Source organism: Lytechinus variegatus, chromosome 15, assembly GCF_018143015.1.
Source record: "Lytechinus variegatus isolate NC3 chromosome 15, Lvar_3.0, whole genome shotgun sequence".
NCBI lineage: Eukaryota > Metazoa > Echinodermata > Echinoidea > Temnopleuroida > Toxopneustidae > Lytechinus > Lytechinus variegatus.
Window position 1 is genome coordinate 4,638,340 of NC_054754.1, and position 21,033 is coordinate 4,659,372.

General features: G+C 38.1%; 1 protein-coding gene across 1 annotated transcript in view; it reads left to right on the forward strand.

Moving 5' to 3' along the window:
* Window positions 1-21,033, forward strand: part of LOC121428979 (deleted in malignant brain tumors 1 protein-like) — a 56,777-nt gene that overhangs the window by 20,816 nt on the left and 14,928 nt on the right. The window contains exons 9-21 of the mRNA XM_041625875.1: window positions 97-141; window positions 718-786; window positions 1,395-1,463; window positions 1,644-1,712; window positions 4,385-4,453; window positions 6,107-6,362; window positions 7,878-7,975; window positions 13,337-13,396; window positions 13,817-13,873; window positions 14,790-14,825; window positions 15,204-15,512; window positions 16,210-16,518; window positions 17,117-17,422. Of these exons, the coding sequence (XP_041481809.1) occupies window positions 97-141; window positions 718-786; window positions 1,395-1,463; window positions 1,644-1,712; window positions 4,385-4,453; window positions 6,107-6,362; window positions 7,878-7,975; window positions 13,337-13,396; window positions 13,817-13,873; window positions 14,790-14,825; window positions 15,204-15,512; window positions 16,210-16,518; window positions 17,117-17,422 (1,752 nt within the window). The remainder of the gene's footprint in view (window positions 1-96; window positions 142-717; window positions 787-1,394; window positions 1,464-1,643; window positions 1,713-4,384; window positions 4,454-6,106; window positions 6,363-7,877; window positions 7,976-13,336; window positions 13,397-13,816; window positions 13,874-14,789; window positions 14,826-15,203; window positions 15,513-16,209; window positions 16,519-17,116; window positions 17,423-21,033) is intronic.

A 21,033-nucleotide genomic window follows, 5' to 3' on the forward strand; every position in this document is an offset into this window, starting at 1 on the left:
GTGGAGTATCGGGTTTGGTTGTTTCTTTCTATTCTCTATTCATACGGAGCTCTGCCCTTTTCGGTTATATTTCTCTTCATTGTCATTTCTTTCTAGATTATACACCAACGCCTCAACCAACTGGACAATGGGACACTGATAGTAAGTCTTAATCGGTTGAATTCATGTTTTTTTAGCCGGTGGGGTGGTGAAAAAATCATGGAAAGAGAAAAAACAGAAGACGTTAAGGTGGAAAAGAAATGGCATGAAAAATGACAGTTTTGTTCCCTATCTTCGTTTACCTTTCTCTGGCTCTTTTTTTTCTTACTTTCCCGTGTTTTTCCTTCCTCTACCCCGATTCTTCCAAAAACGGCGATGGCATATTCCCTGACAGGAATAAATACTTTCGGGAAAAGCCTCTTACCTATGTTCCCTTACATCGGTTACAAAGAGCATCGGTTACAAAGAGCCCGTCGTCAACATCAAGCAGGTCGCTCATGACGACGGTCTCCTGCGTTCTGAAATTTAGTTAAATAATATTTTTCATATACTTTTTTATATTCAGAAAGATATTGTAAATGATACGTGTGTCTAAAATGTATATATATGTAAAATTTATGTAATAATTGATTATGTTGTATTATGTTGAACATGTGGAACGCAGAAATAAATTTCAAGCAATCAAACATCATTAGCAAGGATCTATGATATTCCTTTTGTGATTTGAATTTGCTGCAGATCCTGAGTCATCAACAGACAGTTGGTGGCAACCACAAACGACCCCATGGTGGTGGTGGAATACAGATGGTAAGTCCACCTCATCAATTCCATCACTTCTACTTTAAAGCGACCTACTATTGACAAATCATGGGGGAAATCAAGGCAAGGTCAATCTCAGAACAGAGAAGGGACTCAAGTCTTTCACTCGGCTGCATGCCATGCCTGGGGGAGTTATGCAATAGTTAGTAGACTAACTAACCAGAAGTAAACTGCATGTTTTCACTTTGAAACGTACAACTTCACAGAGGATATTCATTTTTGTTTAGCAATCAAGGGACCTGCAAGTGGGATTGTTGGGAACTAGAACTGCAACAACCCGAAGTAATAACGATCACGAGTTCGGTCAAATTTTTGCCGTCCGAACTTTTATCGAATTAGACCGGTTATCATGACAGACGGATTATGTCATGCAAGTTAATTGGCCTTTTGCAAATTTCACTTTTATTGATTCAATTTCCCATGATTTGTCAATGACAGGCCGCTTTAATTTCACAGACAAAAGACCCTTTGGTAAAAGAACGCACGGGTAGTATGCACATGTATGTAACGCGTTTGCAATGTATATTGATATAAAGTTCTATCTGTGAATTAAATGTTATGAAATTCCTTTTTTCCTGATTTTTTATTTGTTTCAGGACCTGAATCTACTACAGAAAATAGATGGCAACCACAGACGACTCCATGGTGGTGGTGGAATACAGATCGTAAGTCTTATTCACTCCTTACTTCTAATTTTAAGTTTACAGAAGGTATCCGGTAAATCACAGAATGCATAAGTACTCTTTGTGTTTGTCACCTATTTGCTTTACCTGTTGGTATATAGGTGTACGTTTTCAATATACATGTATTATAAAATTCCTTTTCACTATTTCTGTTTGTTTCAGGACCTGAATCTACTACAGAAAATAGATGGCAACCACAGACGACTCCATGGTGGTGGTGGAATACCGATAGTAAGTCCACGTCACTCGTTTAACCACTTGTAATTCAATACAGAAAACATTCGGTAAAACACAGAAATGCGCTGAACTAGTACCTACATCGCCTAGATCATACAACCCCTAAAATGCCATAGCCCGTTGCAATCAGTCTGAAATCTCGGCTATTTCGTCTCCGAAAAAATTGTCAAAAAAGGTCATCGCTCAAAAATGCTCGGCGCATTTTGTCCCCTATAAAAATTGTTTTCCCTCCCCTATTTTTCTGTCTTCTTTTTAACATGTAGGGGAGGGGTTGATCGACCTCCCCGACCCCCAATCCCCCCCCCCCTCCCTCGACTACGGGCTTGTCATAATAATCACAGATCGCTTGTTCATGAACAAGTAAGTTTTGAATGCATTGGCCTATTACCGTATACAGCATGATTCATTCCTTGACGAATACCCAGAAGGAAAAACCAGTATGACCAGTAATTTTTTTCCTGGTTTCCAGTAGATTTTTACTGGTTTCCAGTATATGTTTACTGGACCATTTGATTTTTAACTGGACCAGTAAAAACCAACTGGAGACCAGTTCAAACAATTGCATTCCAGTTGAAGCAAAGTAGTAATACCAGTTAAATTGTTTTTAATCAAACTGGTGTTACTAGTCCAATAAATAATGACTTTATTTCAAGTCAGATCATATGACGAAATATGGAAAATGAATTTTGCAATTCAGAGAAAGTTATTACCGTTATCCAGTCAGTCGGCAAGCCCCTGAGTTAATGAGCAAATGGGCAAGATTTATCCAAGTCCTCTCGTGGCTGAATTCATGTCCCTGCAAAATCTCGTGAATTGTGAGACTTTCTTTCTCAAAGAATTTAACCACTTTCTCCTTGAGTAAAATTGATTATTTTTATACCATGGGAAAGAGTAAATGTTACTCTTTTATATTGGTCATTTCTTTTGAATAAAATATTTTGATAAATAAGTTGATTTTTTACCTGAAAAGATGCATCAAACAGAATTTTCTTCCTCTGTTTTCACTTGCAAATTCTGCAACATTTTGTGTTTTAGGCACAAACATTATTTATATCATCAGAAAGCTCAAACTCTATACTTTCTTACAATGTCACTCTTGATATGTGGCATCTTTTAGATGGGTCAGCAGCCAGCTTTTTCCATAAAGATGCAAGACGAGATTTCTAAAATTTCTGAGTAACATAAAATCCAGAGTTCTGATTGGCTGAATAATGTTTTCACAACAACAGGCGCAGGTAATTTGAAGAGATTACCACATGGTGAGTGTGCCCTTGCAGAGGCCCAATGTGGGGAACATTGGAATTTGCGTGGGTGTGTGGTTTCTATGACCAATCAGAGCGCAGTATTCTTGTTTTTGAGCTGCTAAATGTACTTGGCCTATGAAAAGCTGGCTGCTGACCCATCTAAAATACATCTTCTTATAAAATTATATCATATTAAAGCTTAGATTTTCAGCTTTATCATGATTTAAAAATCATTTGTGCTCAAACAGAAATCAAGTGTGAAAACAACAACTTTTGTTGCATGAAAAAAATTATTTTGTTTCATGTTTTATATCAAAGGGTTTCCCTATATTAAAACATTTTTTTAAAAATCCAAACACATGACCTAAAAGAATGATTCTTCTTCATAAAGATACCAAAAACATGAAATTTGGTCAATATTTAGAGCAGCAATGGCCGAATAAAAAGAGGTGTTTTGGTTCGCACCAAGCTCATTAGCAATGCAAAAAAACCTAGTCATGAATATCACTTTGATAAAAGAAGCCACTTTTTCAGGGCTTGCCGACTGACTGTATCATTTATCATTGTTATCATCATTCTTCTTATAGTTATCATAATTATTATGATTATTATGATCATTGTTATCATTATTATTACTGTTGTCATTGTTATTGATCTTGTAATTATTATTATTATTATCATAATTATCAAGTATTAACATTATCATTAAAATAATTATTTCCTTTTTAAATGATTAAGATCAAAGCAAGATATGTTCCTCTTGGATAGAGTCAACTGGTCTAAAGTAATTCATTGTTTAAAAATTGAACTGGTCAAGACCAGTAATACCAGTTATTCTGATGGTGCTGGTCATGTGGTTTGCCTCATTTGCATATTTCCTGTTTTTAAAAGAAAAATCAAGGTTTAGAATAGAATATCCTTGCGATAGCACTCATTGTTGTTTAAAAACTTTCTAAATAAGTGTGTGAACTAATTCACAATGAAAATGTGTAATTTCATACATCACAATTAAAATAACAGCAAAAAGATTAATTTACTACCAATTTTTCCATCACATTTCACTGACCATGGTATATAAGAAACACACAACCACTAGAAACAAGACCAGTATAAAATTCCAGTAATTCAAGACCAGATTAAGTTTTAACCGGACCAGTAAAATTTTAACATGACCAGTGAGACCAGTAAACCGATGTTCCAATTTCTAGAGTTACCAGTTAAAATTATACTGGTCTAACTGGTCCAGTGGAACTGATTTTTCCTTCTGGGTAACTTAGTGAAAAAACATTGTTTGTTTGGTTACCAGTGTTCAAAGTATTGCACGGCGGCTTTTGAATACGTTTCTATCACGTTAAGGGTAGGGAGAGAGGCATTATTCCTCCTATTCAAAGCAAAATATACCTTTCGATTTTCTCATTTCAGGACCGACCCCAGATGGCCCTGATTATACAACGTGGATGTGGGGCACATCAAACCCGCCTTTCGTCGGAGGTGCGTATACTTTCAAGTTACCAATTTAAACAGTGGAAAAAGGGGGATACAATTGTGGACATTGAAAAGGGGTTATGTGAAATGATCAACTGATTTTAACAAGATTCCATTTCGTCGCACGCACCACGCATTTAAAGAAAAGTTTTTTTTTTAAACAGCAATAAGTGCACCTAAAAGGAGAGCAAATTATTTACCGGTATCTTCGTTCGATAGTTCAGGTTCCAAAGTTTCATCACATACGTTTATATTTTCTTGAAGTGAATTATTTACGCCACAGTGGGCACCGTAACAGAGAGGACGGTTCGTGGAATAGATATATACAGTGCGCAATCGCGCCTAGCAATTTCATCACGAACCGTCCTCTGTTACGATGCCCACTGTAGCGTAAATAATGCACTTCAAGAAAATATAAAGATACGGGATGAAACTTTGGAACCTGAACTTTTGAACGAAGACACCGGTAAATAATTTGCTCTCCTTGTAGGTGCACTTATTCCTGGTTTTTAAAAAAGGCTTTTATAATGCGTTTTCTGAAAAAAATAACTTTCGCATCGAAGTGCGCAGAGAGGACGATTCGAGGTGCGTGCGACGATTTCTTCTTCATGTTTTATTGGAAAATAAGAAAATCTAGGGTCTTCCCACGACACAATCGCATGTCAATGTTCCAATTGCTGTTAAGAGCCACCGTTGATATGATTTAATCGCACAAAAACAACCCACACACATATACACACACTTGCATCATTAATAATATTATTATTAATAATTGTGTTGGCGTCACCTGTGCTAGGAGGCGAAAAACGAACTGAATCACTGTGACCCGCAGGTCTCTCCTCCTGGTATAACTGATTGGGGGAGTGCAGGTGGACCACTTCACTGGGGTTTCCCCTACTCTTAAACGAAAAGTCCAGTGGGATCTTACACTCTAAAAAATGAAGTGCTAATTCAGCTCTTAAAGAGCGTGTATAGTGACTGCACTTCGGAGTGCTGATTTTTCTCGTTCAAATTTGAACTAGACAAATCAGCACTCCGAAGTGCAGTCACTATACACGCTCTTTAAGAGCTGAATTAGCACTTCATGTTTTAGAGTGTAACGTGCAAAGGTAGTTATTCTCCTCTACACGGGGCCTCCATTTAACGTCCTATTCGAGGGACGGGAGAGACGTTTACACACAACGCACTGGCTTCAGTCATCCGCCTGGGATGGACTCGAACCCACGATCATTGGTTCGACGGGCAGACGCGTTACCGACTGAGCCAATAACGCACATCCTTCAAATTTGTCCATACTTTGCAGAGGAATAAAAGAGGAGGTTGAATCACGAACCATGGAAATCGGACCTCCCTCTGCCTTCCGATCTCCATTACACCCAAAGTTACGGCTACATTCCTCCCTTTTATGTCTGAAAATATTGACATCTAATAGTAAAATTCAGAGAGCATAATGATGAAAATTCCATCAAAGTCGGGTGACAAATATGGAAAACAGTTATATGCACGTCTTCATAAATATGAATTAGGAGGGGATGATGATGTCACATTCCCACTTTCCTTTTTTTAATATGTCTCCCTTGCAATGGAATAAGTTGCAGCAATGAATATCCTGAGTGGAATTATAATTTTACCAACGTAAAACTAACATTTGTTCAACAGAAGAGAATGTGACTCTCGAGGTTGGGGTTACTCAGACTATCTCCTCTCCGAACTATCCTTCGAATCATCCAAACAACGTTCGCTATAACTGGTACATCACTGCTCCTCCGGGCTATGATGTTATTGTTGACTTTCTTGACTTCAAGCTTGAATCATGCTGTGATTTTCTCCGAATTGGTATCGGAGAATCCCCATCGTCTCCCGGAAGTGTTACCCTGGCTACCCTCACCGGTTCTTCTCTACCGTCTGATATGAGGTACGTTGGCCCTGATGAAGTGAAAAGGGTGTAATACTGTGTATGTTCTTGTTTTTAGAATATAATATTAACAAGTGGAGCGCCTCTGGCAGTCTCACCTGCATATATGACCCTGGTCATGTGACCTCAAACTCAGGCAAGATGTTCAGTGATACATGTTGACGACGCCGCCGCCGCCAGTGCTGTCGGAAGAAAAGCGGCACCTATAATCTCGCTCTGCTATGCAGTCGTGACTGGTGATATAGATCCTAATCATATGTTTGGCTGAAATCTATCCCACGACAAGTCATTTATAGCTAACAAGCAAGTAAATTAATGACTGGTGACTTCATGTGTCATTGTTAAAATTTTGTTTCAAGGAATGACTATCAAAACCCAATAAAGGTTCTCATTACCAAAACAAATGAGGAACAACAAAATTTAAGACAAAACAATGACATTCCACAAGAAAAAAAAAACGAACATCCCTCCTAACTTCCAGGGGGGGGGGCGTGGTATAAAAACACGGGAAGCTGGCTGGGTCACAAGGGGATGCGTGTGCCTCCAATGTCCCTTCTCCCACCCCCTACACTGTTAAAAAACGATTTTACAGGGGGGAAAAAGAAGATTTTGCAAAAAGCAATAACAGAATCATTCTGTAAATTCATAAAACAGGATTTTTTCTGCAATATAACAGAACAGGTTTGTTTAAAAAGGGGAAAAGGGTTTTTTATTTAAAGGAAATTTGCAAGGTTCCATACACCAAATACCAATTTCCTGTATACGCAATCTGGTAAGATTACAAGTGTTCTCGAGACTCTGCTGCAGGAACTTCTTTTATTTTATGGATACATTTTCTAACAGTGTAGGTCCACGTTCAGTCATACCCAGGGCATATTGTTTTGGGATGGGCATTTGCCCCCATTGCTAATTTGGCACACCCTCCTCATACTCCTCGCTATTTCCTTCTCTCTTAAGCATCGTCTCATTTATTCTTTGTCAAAATTTCAATTTGACAAATTTGATCCATTGATTCATTGATGCAATCCATAATTGAAGAACTAATAATAAAAAACACCGTTTGCATCAAATTGGTAAACCACTTTATTACGGTATCATTACATTGTCACATTTCCGCAATTCATGACATGCGAAGAAATCGTTTTGTATTGACATTATGGTACGCAATTTATTGATTTGAGAAGTGGGCAGAGTACACCTTCCCTTTATCCCGTCGGAATTATGACACATTAGAATATTTCAGAACAAAGCGCCGCAACAACAGAAAAAGAAAGTTCATTTACCAAAAATTTGATAATATTCAGATTTACCAAAATTTATAAGGGGTTATTGTATTTGTATTTTTGTATTCAATTAACCTAATGTATTAGTCTGCATGTATTGTTCGGATATGATAAATAAGTGAATAAATAACACATTTCAGTGAACAATTATGTATGATTTAGGTAAAGTGCTATTCTTGAAATACTAATGCATATTATGTTCATTTTGCTCTTAATATTTTCTTTTGTTTAGATTATATTCTTCCCCAAGTTGGATGATGTTCTACACCGACACTTCAGTCACTTATAGAGGATTTCAACTACGTTTAAGTCTTACTAACGAAAACACAGGTATTACCTTGATTTTTATTATTAATTTCAATATAAATGAGAAAATGAAGGCCTGCAGAACAGATTTTATTTGATTTTGATTTGATTTTGTTTACCAGTATAAAAACAATACATATAAAAATTACAACAAAATATAATACATGATAAAATAACATTGGATGGATCGCCCTACTCAGCTGAGCCATTACAGCACAACTGTTCTGCCGAGGGGTCCAGCTATATTGAATAAACAACATGAAATTCATATTACAAAAAATAAATTCATTAACAAATGTGTGTAACATAAAGGCAATAACAGGTAAAGGAAGAAAGAACAGCGACCCCACCCCATCCCACCCTACAGTAAAAACCGAGTACCTAACCCCTCCCACCAGCACCCACCCAAAACTACCCCAAGTTGTGTTTGAACTTTGATTTAAAGGGAAACAGCTTTCAGGATATGGTCATTAAGTGTCCTAATGAATGTATCATAATTGGGAGATAATTTTATAGAAGGAGATAAAGAGTTAAATTGCGAGGCCCCACGGTATGAAAACATTCGACGACACGATTCAGTACGTGGCTTAGGTAAAGATAAGTTTCCACTTGAGCGTAAGGAATAGTTATAATAAAGAGTACTAAAATAATCTTTTAAGTAGGGGGCACTGAGATCATGAATGATTTTGAAAACCATGGAGTTTATATGTTTTTGTCGACGACATTCCAAAGATTCCCAATTTAACATTTGGTGAATATTACAGTTTGATACATGTTTGAATGGACTTATCCTAAGTATTATTCTTCCAGCTCTGTTTTGCAACTTTTGCAATTGTGTAACACATTTTTTGTTACTAGAATCGTACACTACATCAGCATAGTCAAAAATAGGAAGAATAATTGATTGGTAGATACATTTCAAGCTAGCCTCATTGAAGCCTCATTGAAACTGTGTCGAAGCCGGCCCCAAAAACATACGAGTTTGCTAACCTTTTCAGTCAGGTATTCAATATGTTTGTCCCATTTTAACTGCTGACCAATAACAACTCCAAGATATTTAGCATTTTCTTTCGGTTGAATCAACTTTCCCTGTATACTTATTTGAAGTTGGGAACACTTATTTAACATAGAGCGGGATCCAATCAACAAACATTCTGTTTTATCAAAGTTCAAACTCAACTTATTAGAACACATCCATTTGTAAATATGGTTTAACTGTGTGTTCAGTATATGTTCGATATTTCTCACATTTTTATGGGAGAAATAAAGGACAGTATCATCTGCGTAAAGAAAGTACATCGATCGACATTCTTTGTGATGTCGTTTATATATATAGTAAAGAGCAGTGGCCCTAAGATTGAGCCCTGTGGCACACCGTATTGTATATCTATTAAGTCAGAGACAGTAGAATTTATACAAGTACATATTTTACGGTTGTTCATATAACTTTTGAACCATGTAAGACAGGACTCTGACACTCCAGGAGATTTGAGTTTATCAAAAAGAATACAATGGTTAACGGTATCAAAGGCCTTACGCAGGTCTATGATAACCACTCAAGTGTATAAACCATTGTAAAGAGCGTGAAGCCATTCATCAGTGACTTTTACAAGAGAAGTGATGGATCAGCAAATCTAACAAATAAGATGGTTTTTAATGATCCAAAAAGTGACTTTTGCCGGAGCACCAAACATTGCGCTGTTCACCGTTGTCGTTGCCAATTTGCCATCAACAGAGTGTAGTTCCACCGGCTCAATCATGGATCCAAAAACACATGATTCCCTGTTTTTCGCATGGAAATGGTAGCATGTTAATAGTAACCAAATGTGATATGACAGTGTCTCTTTCCCGAAGCGACTTAAATGTTGAATCAGTGAAATTTTGTCTCATCCACTGAAACCAAACGGTGATTATTTGCTTTATAATCCATATCTTAATACAATTCGATTATGGTAATTCATGTAGTTTGTCATTTCAAATTAATGACAAATTAATCTAAAATCATATTGATTTATTCTGATAGAGCACAAACAAGTTCAATACGAGTACACTTACTTGTTTGCTTCTAAGTGTGCGCGTGGATTTTGCGTGTTTCTTTCAGATCATTATCATGATATACATAGCATGATATACAAATATACCAGGTTTATAGCAGGAATTATATATCCGAGGATGAGCTGGCACTTACTATTTTCCCCTGAGGTGAAAATAGTATTATTGCCAGTACAAACGAGATTGAACTATTCCCACTATACTTTCGAAATAATCGCGTGGTATGTTTGTTTTGTATCCTACTCGTAATAAATTAAAACTAAAACCTATGCGCTATAAAGCTTCCAGAGTCCGGTAACTTGCGTTGAATGACCAACTGTTACCTAAGCCATGTAAACCGCCGCGCTCAGCGGAACGCAGATAAGTGCCTGCGCCGACGCATCACGGAATCGCCCTGGAGAGACAACTCGCTGACCGGGGCGCCGGAGATGAAATGTCTCGTCATCCTAAATAATGACATCAGAATATTCGCCGGGAGGAAAATATAACGAAGTCTGTCGTGGTGCAACAGAGAATTTATTTGGTCACATGATGATGTTTGAATCAATCACTAAAAGCGTTTGTATTTCGGATATGATACAAAGTTAACAAGCCTTTATTTAATACAGTAGGCCTAAACAACACTTTTTTGCTGCCGTTTCGTGAGAATCCAAACTTCTCGATAGCCACTAGGTGGTAGGGACTTTGCAGAAGCAGTTTTCTCTAAAACTGTTATTAAAATGTCGCACAAATAGATTTTAGGCATCAGGCAGCACTCCAAGTAAACGTTTTCGAAATCATGTCTTGGACGTAAGCTTATCCATAACGTCAATAATTTGAGAAACTTGGTGATGACACAAAATCATTGATTTTATTGGATCCATCTAAATTGACAATTTTCTTGCCAAGTTCTTGGCTATTGAAAGAAATAGTAAAATGCATAATGATAAATAGTTTCCTAATTTAAAGTGGTGACACCCAGAATTTAGAAACCAGTGGATACATCCCGTGCATTGGCCCATTTGGGTTGGCCTTTTTTATTATTTTATTCTTCTCCCAACCCTAAGAAGTGGGACTAAGACTCCCTCTGCCCTGTTACAATGAACCGAAGAAAATGAATATATATTTACATGTATATATATATATATATATATATATATATATATATAATAATATAGGATATTTATATTGCGCACATTTCCACCTTGTTAGGTGCTCAAGGCGCTCCTATATTACCGGCTAAACTAGGCGTTCATAGCGCACACAGCTTCTTAAGGAATTACTTCCTACCGTATATATACAAGAATAATTAAAAACAATTAAATTAAAGCAATATCAAAAATTCAAACAAATTTTGAATACATTTTAAAACTATATGTATACCAATATTAAATAAAATCGATTTGTAGCACTTTTAAAGGTTTCATATTGCAATCGTTTTCATACCTGAGGGGTGAGGTCATGGGTCAGAGCGCCCCCCTGACAAAATGTTGTACCCATTTTCCTCTCTTTTGGGGTTGTCAGAAAATATTGCCCTTCCTGACGAGGTTTGATTGATTGATTGATTGATTTTATTTCTCTGTCCACATCCGCATACATTCGTAATTCCGAAGATTCGTTATTCCGAAGGTTCGGATATTCCGAAGGTTCGTTATTCCGAAGGTTCGTAATTCCGAAGGTTCGTTAATCCGAAAACGAAATGAGGTTCGTAATTCCGAAGGTTCGTTAGTCCGAAAACTTAATGATTAACGAACCTTATTTCGTTTTCGGACTAACGAACCTTCGGAACAACGAACCTTATTTCGTTTTCGGACTAACGAACCTTCGGAACAACGAACCTTATTTCATTTTCGGACTAACGAACCTTCGGAACATCGAACCTTATTTCGTTTTCGGATTATCGAACCTTCGGAATAACGCTACAAATGTTCGGATTAACAAACCCTTTTACGTTTTCGGATTAACGAACATCGAGGTATAGGCAATTTACGTGTTTCGGAATTACGAACCTTCGGAATTACGAAGTGTAACCGTCCACATCAGGGGAAAATATACAAGATAACATTATACAAAGACAATCAGTAATATCATACTCGTAATATAAGCATCGAGAATAAAAAAAATCCACAAATTGTATTATTCATTTAATGTCTAATTTTAAGAAAGGAGACCGTCATCGAGAGCGATTGAGCTTGTGGTGGCCTCGCAAGGTTCACTTCTGGTTGGATTTGTTCCCTGATCATGCTTATGTCAACTTTCTAAGCTTTTAATTCTCTCTGGAGAATCCCTAAAAATGAAGGGATTCCCTGCCCTCTCTACAACATTGATAGCACCTACAAAATGAATCAGTTATTTTTACTGCACTCGATGACACATAATTGTAGACGAATGGCAGCTTGCATGGCGTAAATCTTCTATAGACGGGGCACATGTAGTGGGCCTGAAGGGACATTGCAAATAGACAAAAATCGCGAATATTGACGAAGTACTCGACGAAGTTATTATTCACGACAAAATTCACGACGTCGCGAATTTTGTCGCCAATTTTGTCGTGAAGTTGTTTTGCTTGGGATTACGAGTCGAACACGTGCAGCCTTAGATCTAACAAATCTACAAACCTATTCCACTTTGTACAAAATTATCATAATTTGAAGTTAAAACCTATCGTTTTCACAGAAACCATGGTTAAAAGTCTCGGCAATAGTTCCATTTGCACGTACCGCCCAAGCAAGCACAACAAATTCATGACTAAATTAGCGACGAAATTCGTGTTGTGAATTCCTTCGTGACTACGAAATTCACCATGTCGTGAATTTTGTCGAAAAATTCGCGCAAAATTTACGACGAAATTCGAGACATCGTGAATATCGACGCGAATTTCACGACAAAATTGGCGACGTTGTGAATTTCGTCGTCAATATTCGCGATGTTCCTTCATGGCCACCATAAAAAGGTGGTGGCTAGGATTGGTGCAGCTTCCAGGAAAGTTCTTCGGAAATCATGAGTGATTGGCAAAACGTACCTTTATATTGCTGACAAATATTGTGAGACTAATTTCAAATGGATTACGAGCATTGACCCCCCCCCCTTCCATACATGCTTTCGTAGATGTTTCATTCTATCACAATGAGAGTCCATGAAGAATATGTTTCAAGCCTCGTCGGCCTCAGTTTTCCATCTTCGTGGGTTTGGGCTCACTGGGTAAACATCCCTATCGTTTAAAACAACGTTTAGTCTTCATCATTTAAGAGATTGTAATTTTGTTGATAATCAACCTATATGGCTCATTACAAAGCACGTGCTGTTTAAGAGGACCAAGAAAGTAACGAAGCATTCCTTATGAATTCATTTCAGCAATTACAACAGAAAGTCCAAATACAAGATGGTGGTGGTGGACAACAACAGATTATCCAGGTAAGCAAAATTATATTGGCGACCAAAGCAACAAGCCTCTTTACTTCGCATGAGGAGAATTTCAAAATTGAATCATGCTTATCTCTAAAACATTCTACTTTTCAGAACAACGTCCTTTTAAAAATCTTGTCGCATCTAACTATTATGATTATTACATTTACATATGGCACACGTAGGCTGTAAACAGTGTTGCACAAATGCACACGTGTTGCATGTTTCAAGCCTCGTCGGCCTCAGTTTTCCATCTTCGCGGGTTTGGGCTCACTGGGTAAACATCCCTATCGTTTAAAACAACGTTTAGTCTTCATCATTTAAGAGATCGTAATTGTGTTGATAATCACCCTATATGGCTCATTATAAAGCACGTGCTGTTTAAGAGGACCAAGAAAGTAACGAAGCATTCCTTATGAATTATTTCAGCAATTACAACAGACAGTCCAAATACAAGATGGTGGTGGTGGACAACAGATTATCCAGGTAAGCAAAATGATATTGGTGCCCAAAGCAACAAGCCTCTTTACTTCGCATGAGGAGAATTTCAAAATTGAATCATGCTTATCTCTAAAACATTCTACTTTTCAGAACAACATCCTTTTAAAAATCTTGTCGCATCCAATTATTAGGATTATTACATTTTTATATGGCACACATAGGCTGTAGTTAGTGTTGCACAAATGCACATGCGTTTGCACGCGCTGTATATTTACGCAAATGGACGTAGATGGCGCAAACACTTCATTGTACTGGAGGTGCCGTGGCCGAGTGGTCTAAGGCGCCGACTATACATTTGAAAGTCCGGGGTTCGATCCCCGGCCTCGGTACCTATGCCCACGAGCAAGGCAGTTAATCTACAATGTATTTAAATAAATGGAAAATGCTATATGCATTCAAGGAAGCTAGGTGTGGACTTTCAAAAAAAATATCTCTAGTGTTCTAACCATGCTAATTGTACGGACCAGAGTCAATCAAAGTGATCACTCCTCCTTTACTCAGCAAGTACTTATGTCGAGCGATCTCAGCGGATGTTAATGTGGTGGGCATACCAGTGGGGAAACCGGTGCATCAGATAATAAACAATGATTTATCATGGTTAGATCCACATGTTCCTGATGTTTGTCCTCCAACATGCATGACATGTCTGCTTTTGGAACGCTCTATAAAAATTCAAATCGTTAACACTAATCAACACGGTGGATCGTAACAATAACACAAATGTTTGCAGTCAATCGAAAAAAAATGTTCAGCAAATCAAGATCATTTTTGATGCAGGTCAATCTGGTTTTGTCCCTCTTTGTCATATTATAATTTGCCGTAAGCATTGTGTTACAGGATGTACATCATGGCTATGAAAGCATTATGAAAGTGAAACATGATCTGTTTTTACATTTGACAGGCACAACCGACTCTCCCCTCCAGCCAAATGAAACAGGTAACTTTCAATACATTCTTGAAGTTGTGAAAGGAAATAGAGCATGTTCAGTGACTCGAAAAATTAATTTCATTTGACAGGATATGAAGGACTGAAAATGAAGGTTCTCCGAGAGAATCACATCACTGCTTTTTCAGTTTACGAAATATTCCAAGTATCATATTAAAAAAAGTTTCCAACAAATATAAACGTGGTACTGCCGATTTCGCATATTTGCTAAGGGTAGACACAAGGAGATTCCACTTTCATTTATTGGAGTCGTGTCAAGGTTCTTGTATCAACCATCTATTTTGAAATTATTATATTTAGTTTGTAATAAGAAAAGAAGATCTACATAAATTGAACCACATCTTCATAATGTCTTGCCCGTTCATGTAGCTCGTCTAGTAAATGGAAGTTACTCGTCAGAAGGACGGGTGGAAGTATATCATAGTGGTACTTGGGGCACTGTCTGTGACCATAGTTGGGACGTAGTGGATGCAGGAGTACTGTGCAGAAGCATCGGATACCCAGACGCCGTGAGAAGCCATGGAAATGCATTCTACGGGATGGGTGACGGTCCCATCTTGTTGAATCACGTTGGTTGCTATGGCTACGAAGACAGCCTCTTTGACTGTTATCATCATGGCGTTGGTGTCCACCACTGCTCACATGATGAAGATGCAGGAGCGGTCTGTTATCCAGATGGTAAGGATAGTCTTTCATCCTTTATTCTTTCTTTCAGATGCAACGGCCAGTTTCTGCCTATGACATTGCAGCTGTCTCATGTGCTGTATTGATATGAACTGAATTTACTGGCATCCGTAACACAGAAATTTGTCTTCAATTGCATCAAACATTTAATCGGAAATTTGTTTCGTTTATAATTTGGAGTAAAAAAAATCCAAATACCATATATTCAGCATGTGAAGCTATTATGACATACAAATATCACATGTTTACAATTTGTAATGCAAACAAATAATGTACATATAGCCTCCATTTTATCTTATTATATTATAACAAGTATAATCCGTTGATTTTGTTGCTTGTGTTTATTTCAGCAACGAGTAGTATAAACATTGTTTATACGGCTAAAGCTGTTTCGACAATATAAGGTTTAGCTGTCCCGTAAAACACCCCGTTTCGCATTATTGTATCTTAAGATATTTGGAAGAAATTCCTCGAATGCTCGAGCGCCCAATCAAGGTAGCCGTGCCAAAGCCGAGTTATAATAGCAGGGTCCGCTGGGGGAACAGTTTTCGGAACTGAAGTGGCTACCCTGGGTAAATATGCAGTTATTGTTATTATCATTATCATTATTAACACTTCATATTGTGGGGAAGGGTCCAAACTAAAACTTCTCAATCTGCAACCCTTTCCAAAATCCTTTCGAATGTCATAGCCCGCCTCGTTAATGGGGATGACCCGAGTGAGGGTCGACTTGAAGTCTACTACGATGGCGTCTGGGGAACTGTTTGTGATCACTCCTGGTACAGCACGAATTCTTACGTCGTGTGCAGAAGTCTTGGGTTCCCAGGATATATTGGACATGTCTATAATGCCTACTTCGGGCAGGGCACAGGGCCCATTCATCTCAATCATGTGACATGCATGGGAGACGAGGGAAGTATATTTGACTGCAGACACTACGGTGTTGGCAACAACCACTGCTACCATTCTGAAGATATTGGGATCAGATGCCTCCAAAATGGTAATCACTGCCAACATTTTCTTTCTCTGTCCCTTAACTTTTACACAGGGTATGTTGTTGCTCTTATTGTGTTTCTAACTTCTAACATCTTCTGGCTGTTTTTTATCAGTTGACTCTGTTTTTCATGGATCCAAAGGGAAGAATCATATGTTCCAGTTGAGCATAGGTACAGATTATACATTTATACGAAAAAAATATGCACCGACTTGGATTTTTTTGTGAGAGTCTGCTTCCAAGTATAGCAAAACAAGTAAAGAAAGAAATAAAGTTTGTGTGTAACAAAAATGATCTTGTAAATTTGGCTAAATATTGAAGACTGACGATGTGAAACCATATGACTGTTTTGTCACTTTCAGATAGTTCATTTCTGCAAAAACACATGGGTTTTCATAAAGCTGTTCGTAAAGTTACGCACAATTATACGCATGACTGGAACATGATCTTAGGTACATAGAAACGAGAAAGGGTTACCTGTCGTGCGTAGTCATTCGTATCTTACAAACAGCGTTATGAAACACCCATCTGGTATAGGTTTTAAATACAATCAATTTCATTCGAAATAAAAACGTTGGTGTATGCTTATTGATCCTCATGACAGTTCGGCTGGTCAATGGTACCACCCCCGCCGAAGGACGACTTGAAGTCTTCCACGGGGAATCCTGGGGCACTGTTTGCGATCATGGCTGGGGCTTGGACGAAGCAGACGTGGTCTGTAGAAGTCTAGGATATTCCTCCGCAGAAGTGGTATTCTATAACGCCTACTTTGGGGAGGGAAGTGGCGACATCTTGCTCAACCACGTTTATTGCACCGGGAACGAATCCAGCATTTTCTACTGCAGTCACGATGGTGTGGGCGTCAACCATTGCAACCATTATGACGACGTTGGAATACGATGCGCTGATGGTGAGAATTTGACACATCAAAGGGTGCAATGTGGGCCATAATTATTAACTCTATCGTGACACACTTGAACACGTTGGTCCCACATTAGTACCTGGATAGGATCGAGCTCACACTATTTTGTTTACATTTAATCAATATTAAAGAAATCTTGACGGGATTCCTTGTTTCTTCCGTAAATAAAATATCAAAGGCCAGTTAGTCACGAGTTCTACTTTTGTTGGCCTCTGTTTTCATGCTCAATGCACAGCGGGTTTTATTTGTATAGTTTACATTGCGCTATGTTCGCTTATAGGCCTTTTTTAAATTGCAATGTTAAACGTGATTGCCGAAAAATTAAAATGAAAAAGAAATAAACGCTAAAATCTCTATATTTATCCATGACAGAAAGAAAGATTCCTGTTTTAAGAATTTAAAGAATGATTCTGTAAAATCTTTTTTAAAACAATGCAGGAATAATGTCTAGATTATACACTCAGCAAAAAAGTTCTTGGACACTTATAAAAGTTAAATTATTCCATATAGATATTTGATTAAAGGCAAATTATTGTATGTCAACACGACCAGACAATATTCCTCTTCCAGTATGACATGAAATTTTCATGTGAACAGTCATGCATGGGTGGTTAAATGCTTTAAACAATAGCAATGTCAGTAAGAGAAAATTACAAGAAATGGATCAGTCAGAGCATGGCTGGTTACAGGCATTAAACAATAGCAATCAGTAAAAGAAAATTGCAAGAAAACGATCAGCCATTCTTTCAGTTGTGAAAGTTTATGTGGCATCAATATCCATTTAACGATGAAAGCAAAGTTAAAGTCAAATACCACTCTAAAAGTGAAGAGAAAGTTATCCACCTTGGATGCATCACTATTCCACTGGAATTTTAAGTCAAAGTTAGTCGATGAAAAAATGTCCAATTTCAGTATCTTGGCATAAGCAAAAGAAAATTCAATATCTCGTTTGTCCATCCTGGCTCTGAATGAGTGCAGCACATCGATGTCACATGCTTGTCACAAGTCGGCGAATTTGCTCTGGGGTGATGTTGTCCCATTCTTCCCGGAGATAACCCCGGACACCTCTAAGAGTGTCTCCTGGTTGAATTATTTGATTGATCGATTTTCCTAGCTGATCCCACAAATGTTCAATCGGGTTCATGTCTGGTGAACAAGCGGGCCATGGATCCAAGAGCTGAACATTGTGGTCATCCAGAAATCTTGGACAATGTTCGCTCGATGGGGATGCGCACACTGTGAAAAAAAAGAGTAAATTTACGTTGGTCATTTTTTTTGTTGGGTAATATATACGTTGGTTATTGTTTTGTTGGGCATTATGTGCCCAATACTTAGGCAAATTTTTACTCTGCCGCTGCCAAAATACAGATGTCCAATTGTTGGGCTAGTAATTGCCCTGCTGAGTGGTAAATGTTGCGAAACTTTACGATCACGAGTTGCGCTTGCAGCATGCTACACACGGTCGATAAGATATGGAGGAGCTTCTAGATGACTGGGGGCTGGGGAGCCTCGCTGAATCTTTCATAGATGAGTTGCTTAAACGTTTTTTTAATTTTTTTATTTTGGACTTTACGTTAAGCATAATTTGTAAGGAATTTGTCAGAATAGGCCTACATACATGACATATATCTGACGCTGTTTTGTTTTTGCTTCACTCACTTGAGATATGCACTTGCACTTGTATGCAGCGTTATTGTGCATGCAAAGCACTTTCGGATAAGGTCTCCGGATCGACACGGACCAGGTACACGAAGTGAGTGTAGGCCTTGCCCAGATGTTGGGTTAATAACTTTATTAAAAAGTTGGGCAAATTAATGTCCCCCAAAATGTAGTTCAAAATATTACCCAACAGTTTGGCACATTAATGCCCCAACAACGTTGGGTAAAATATTGCCCAGTAGTTGGTAGGGTTGACTATCGGCCCAACGTTGGGCAAAATATTGGGTAAAATATTGCCCAATTTTTTCACAGTGCATTGTCATCCATGAGAAGAAACTGTTCGGATCAGCTAGGAAAATCGGTCAATCAAAGAATTCAACCATGAGACACTCTTCAAGATGTCCGGCGTTATCTCCGGGAAGAATGGGACATCATCCCAGAGCAAATTCGCCGACTTGTGACAAGCATGCGACGTCGATGTGCTGCACTCATTCAGAGCCAAGGTGGACAAACGAGATATTGAATTTTCTTTTACTTATGCCAAGATACTGGAATTTGACATTTGTTTCATCGATAAACTTTGATTTAAAATTCCAGTGGAAAAGTTATGGAAGCTTAAAAGTGCCACCGAGATGTTGAGATAATTATCTCGGGAAGTCGACATCTTGATAGCAAAGGATAAGATGACGAGATCCCAGATCTCATCATGTCGACATCTTTAAGAAGAGATGATGAGATGACAAGATCCTGGATCTCATCATGTCAACATCTTTAAGAAGAGATGATGAGATGACAAGATCCCGGATCTCATCATGTTGACATCTTGTAGAAGAGATGATGAGATGACAAGATCCCGGATCTCATCATGTCAACATCTTTTGGACGAGATGATGAGATGACAAGATCCCGGATCTCATCATGTTGACATCTTTTAGAAGAGATGTTGAGATGACAAGATCCCGGATCTCATCATGTCAACATCTGTTAGAAGAGATGATGAGATGACAAGATCTCGGATCTCATCATGTTGACATCTTTTAGAAGAGATGTTGAGATGACAAGATCCCGGGATCTCGGCATGTCGTCATCTTTTAGTAGAGATGATGAGATGACAAGATCTCGGATCTCGTCATGTCGACATCTTTCAGAAGAAATGGTCAGATGACAAGATCTTCGATCCATGATCATGTCATCTAATCATCTCTTCTACAAGATGTCGACATGACGAGATCCGAGATCTTGTTATCTCATCATCTCTACTAAAAGATGACGACATGACGAGATCCCGGGATCTTGTCATCTCAACATCTTTTCTTAAAGATGTAGACATGACGAGATCCAAGATCTTGTCATCTCATCATCTCTTCTAAAAGATGTTGACATGATGAGTTCCGGGATCTTGTCATCTCATCATCTCTTCTAAAAGATGTTGACATGATGAGATCCGGGATCTTGTCATCTCATCATCTCTTCTAAAAGATGTTGACATGATGAGATCCGGGATCTTGTCATCTCATCATCTCTTCTACAAGATGTCAACATGATGAGATCCGGGATCTTGTCATCTCATCATCTCTTCTACAAGATGTCAACATGATGAGATCCGGGATCTTGTCATCTCATCATCTCTTCTACAAGATGTCAACATGATGAGATCCGGGATCTTGTCATCTCATCATCTCTTCTACAAGATGTCAACATGATGAGATAATTATCTCAACATCTCGGTGGCACTTTTAAGCTTCCATAGGAAAAGTGATGCATCCAAGGTGGATAACTTTTTCTTCTCTTTTAGAGTGGTATTTGCCTGAAAGTTTGCTTTTATCGTTTGATGGATATTTATGCCACGTAAACTTTCACAACTGAAAGAATGACTGATTGTTTTCTAGCAATTTTCTTTTACTGACATTGCTATTGTTTAATGCCTGTAACCAGCCATG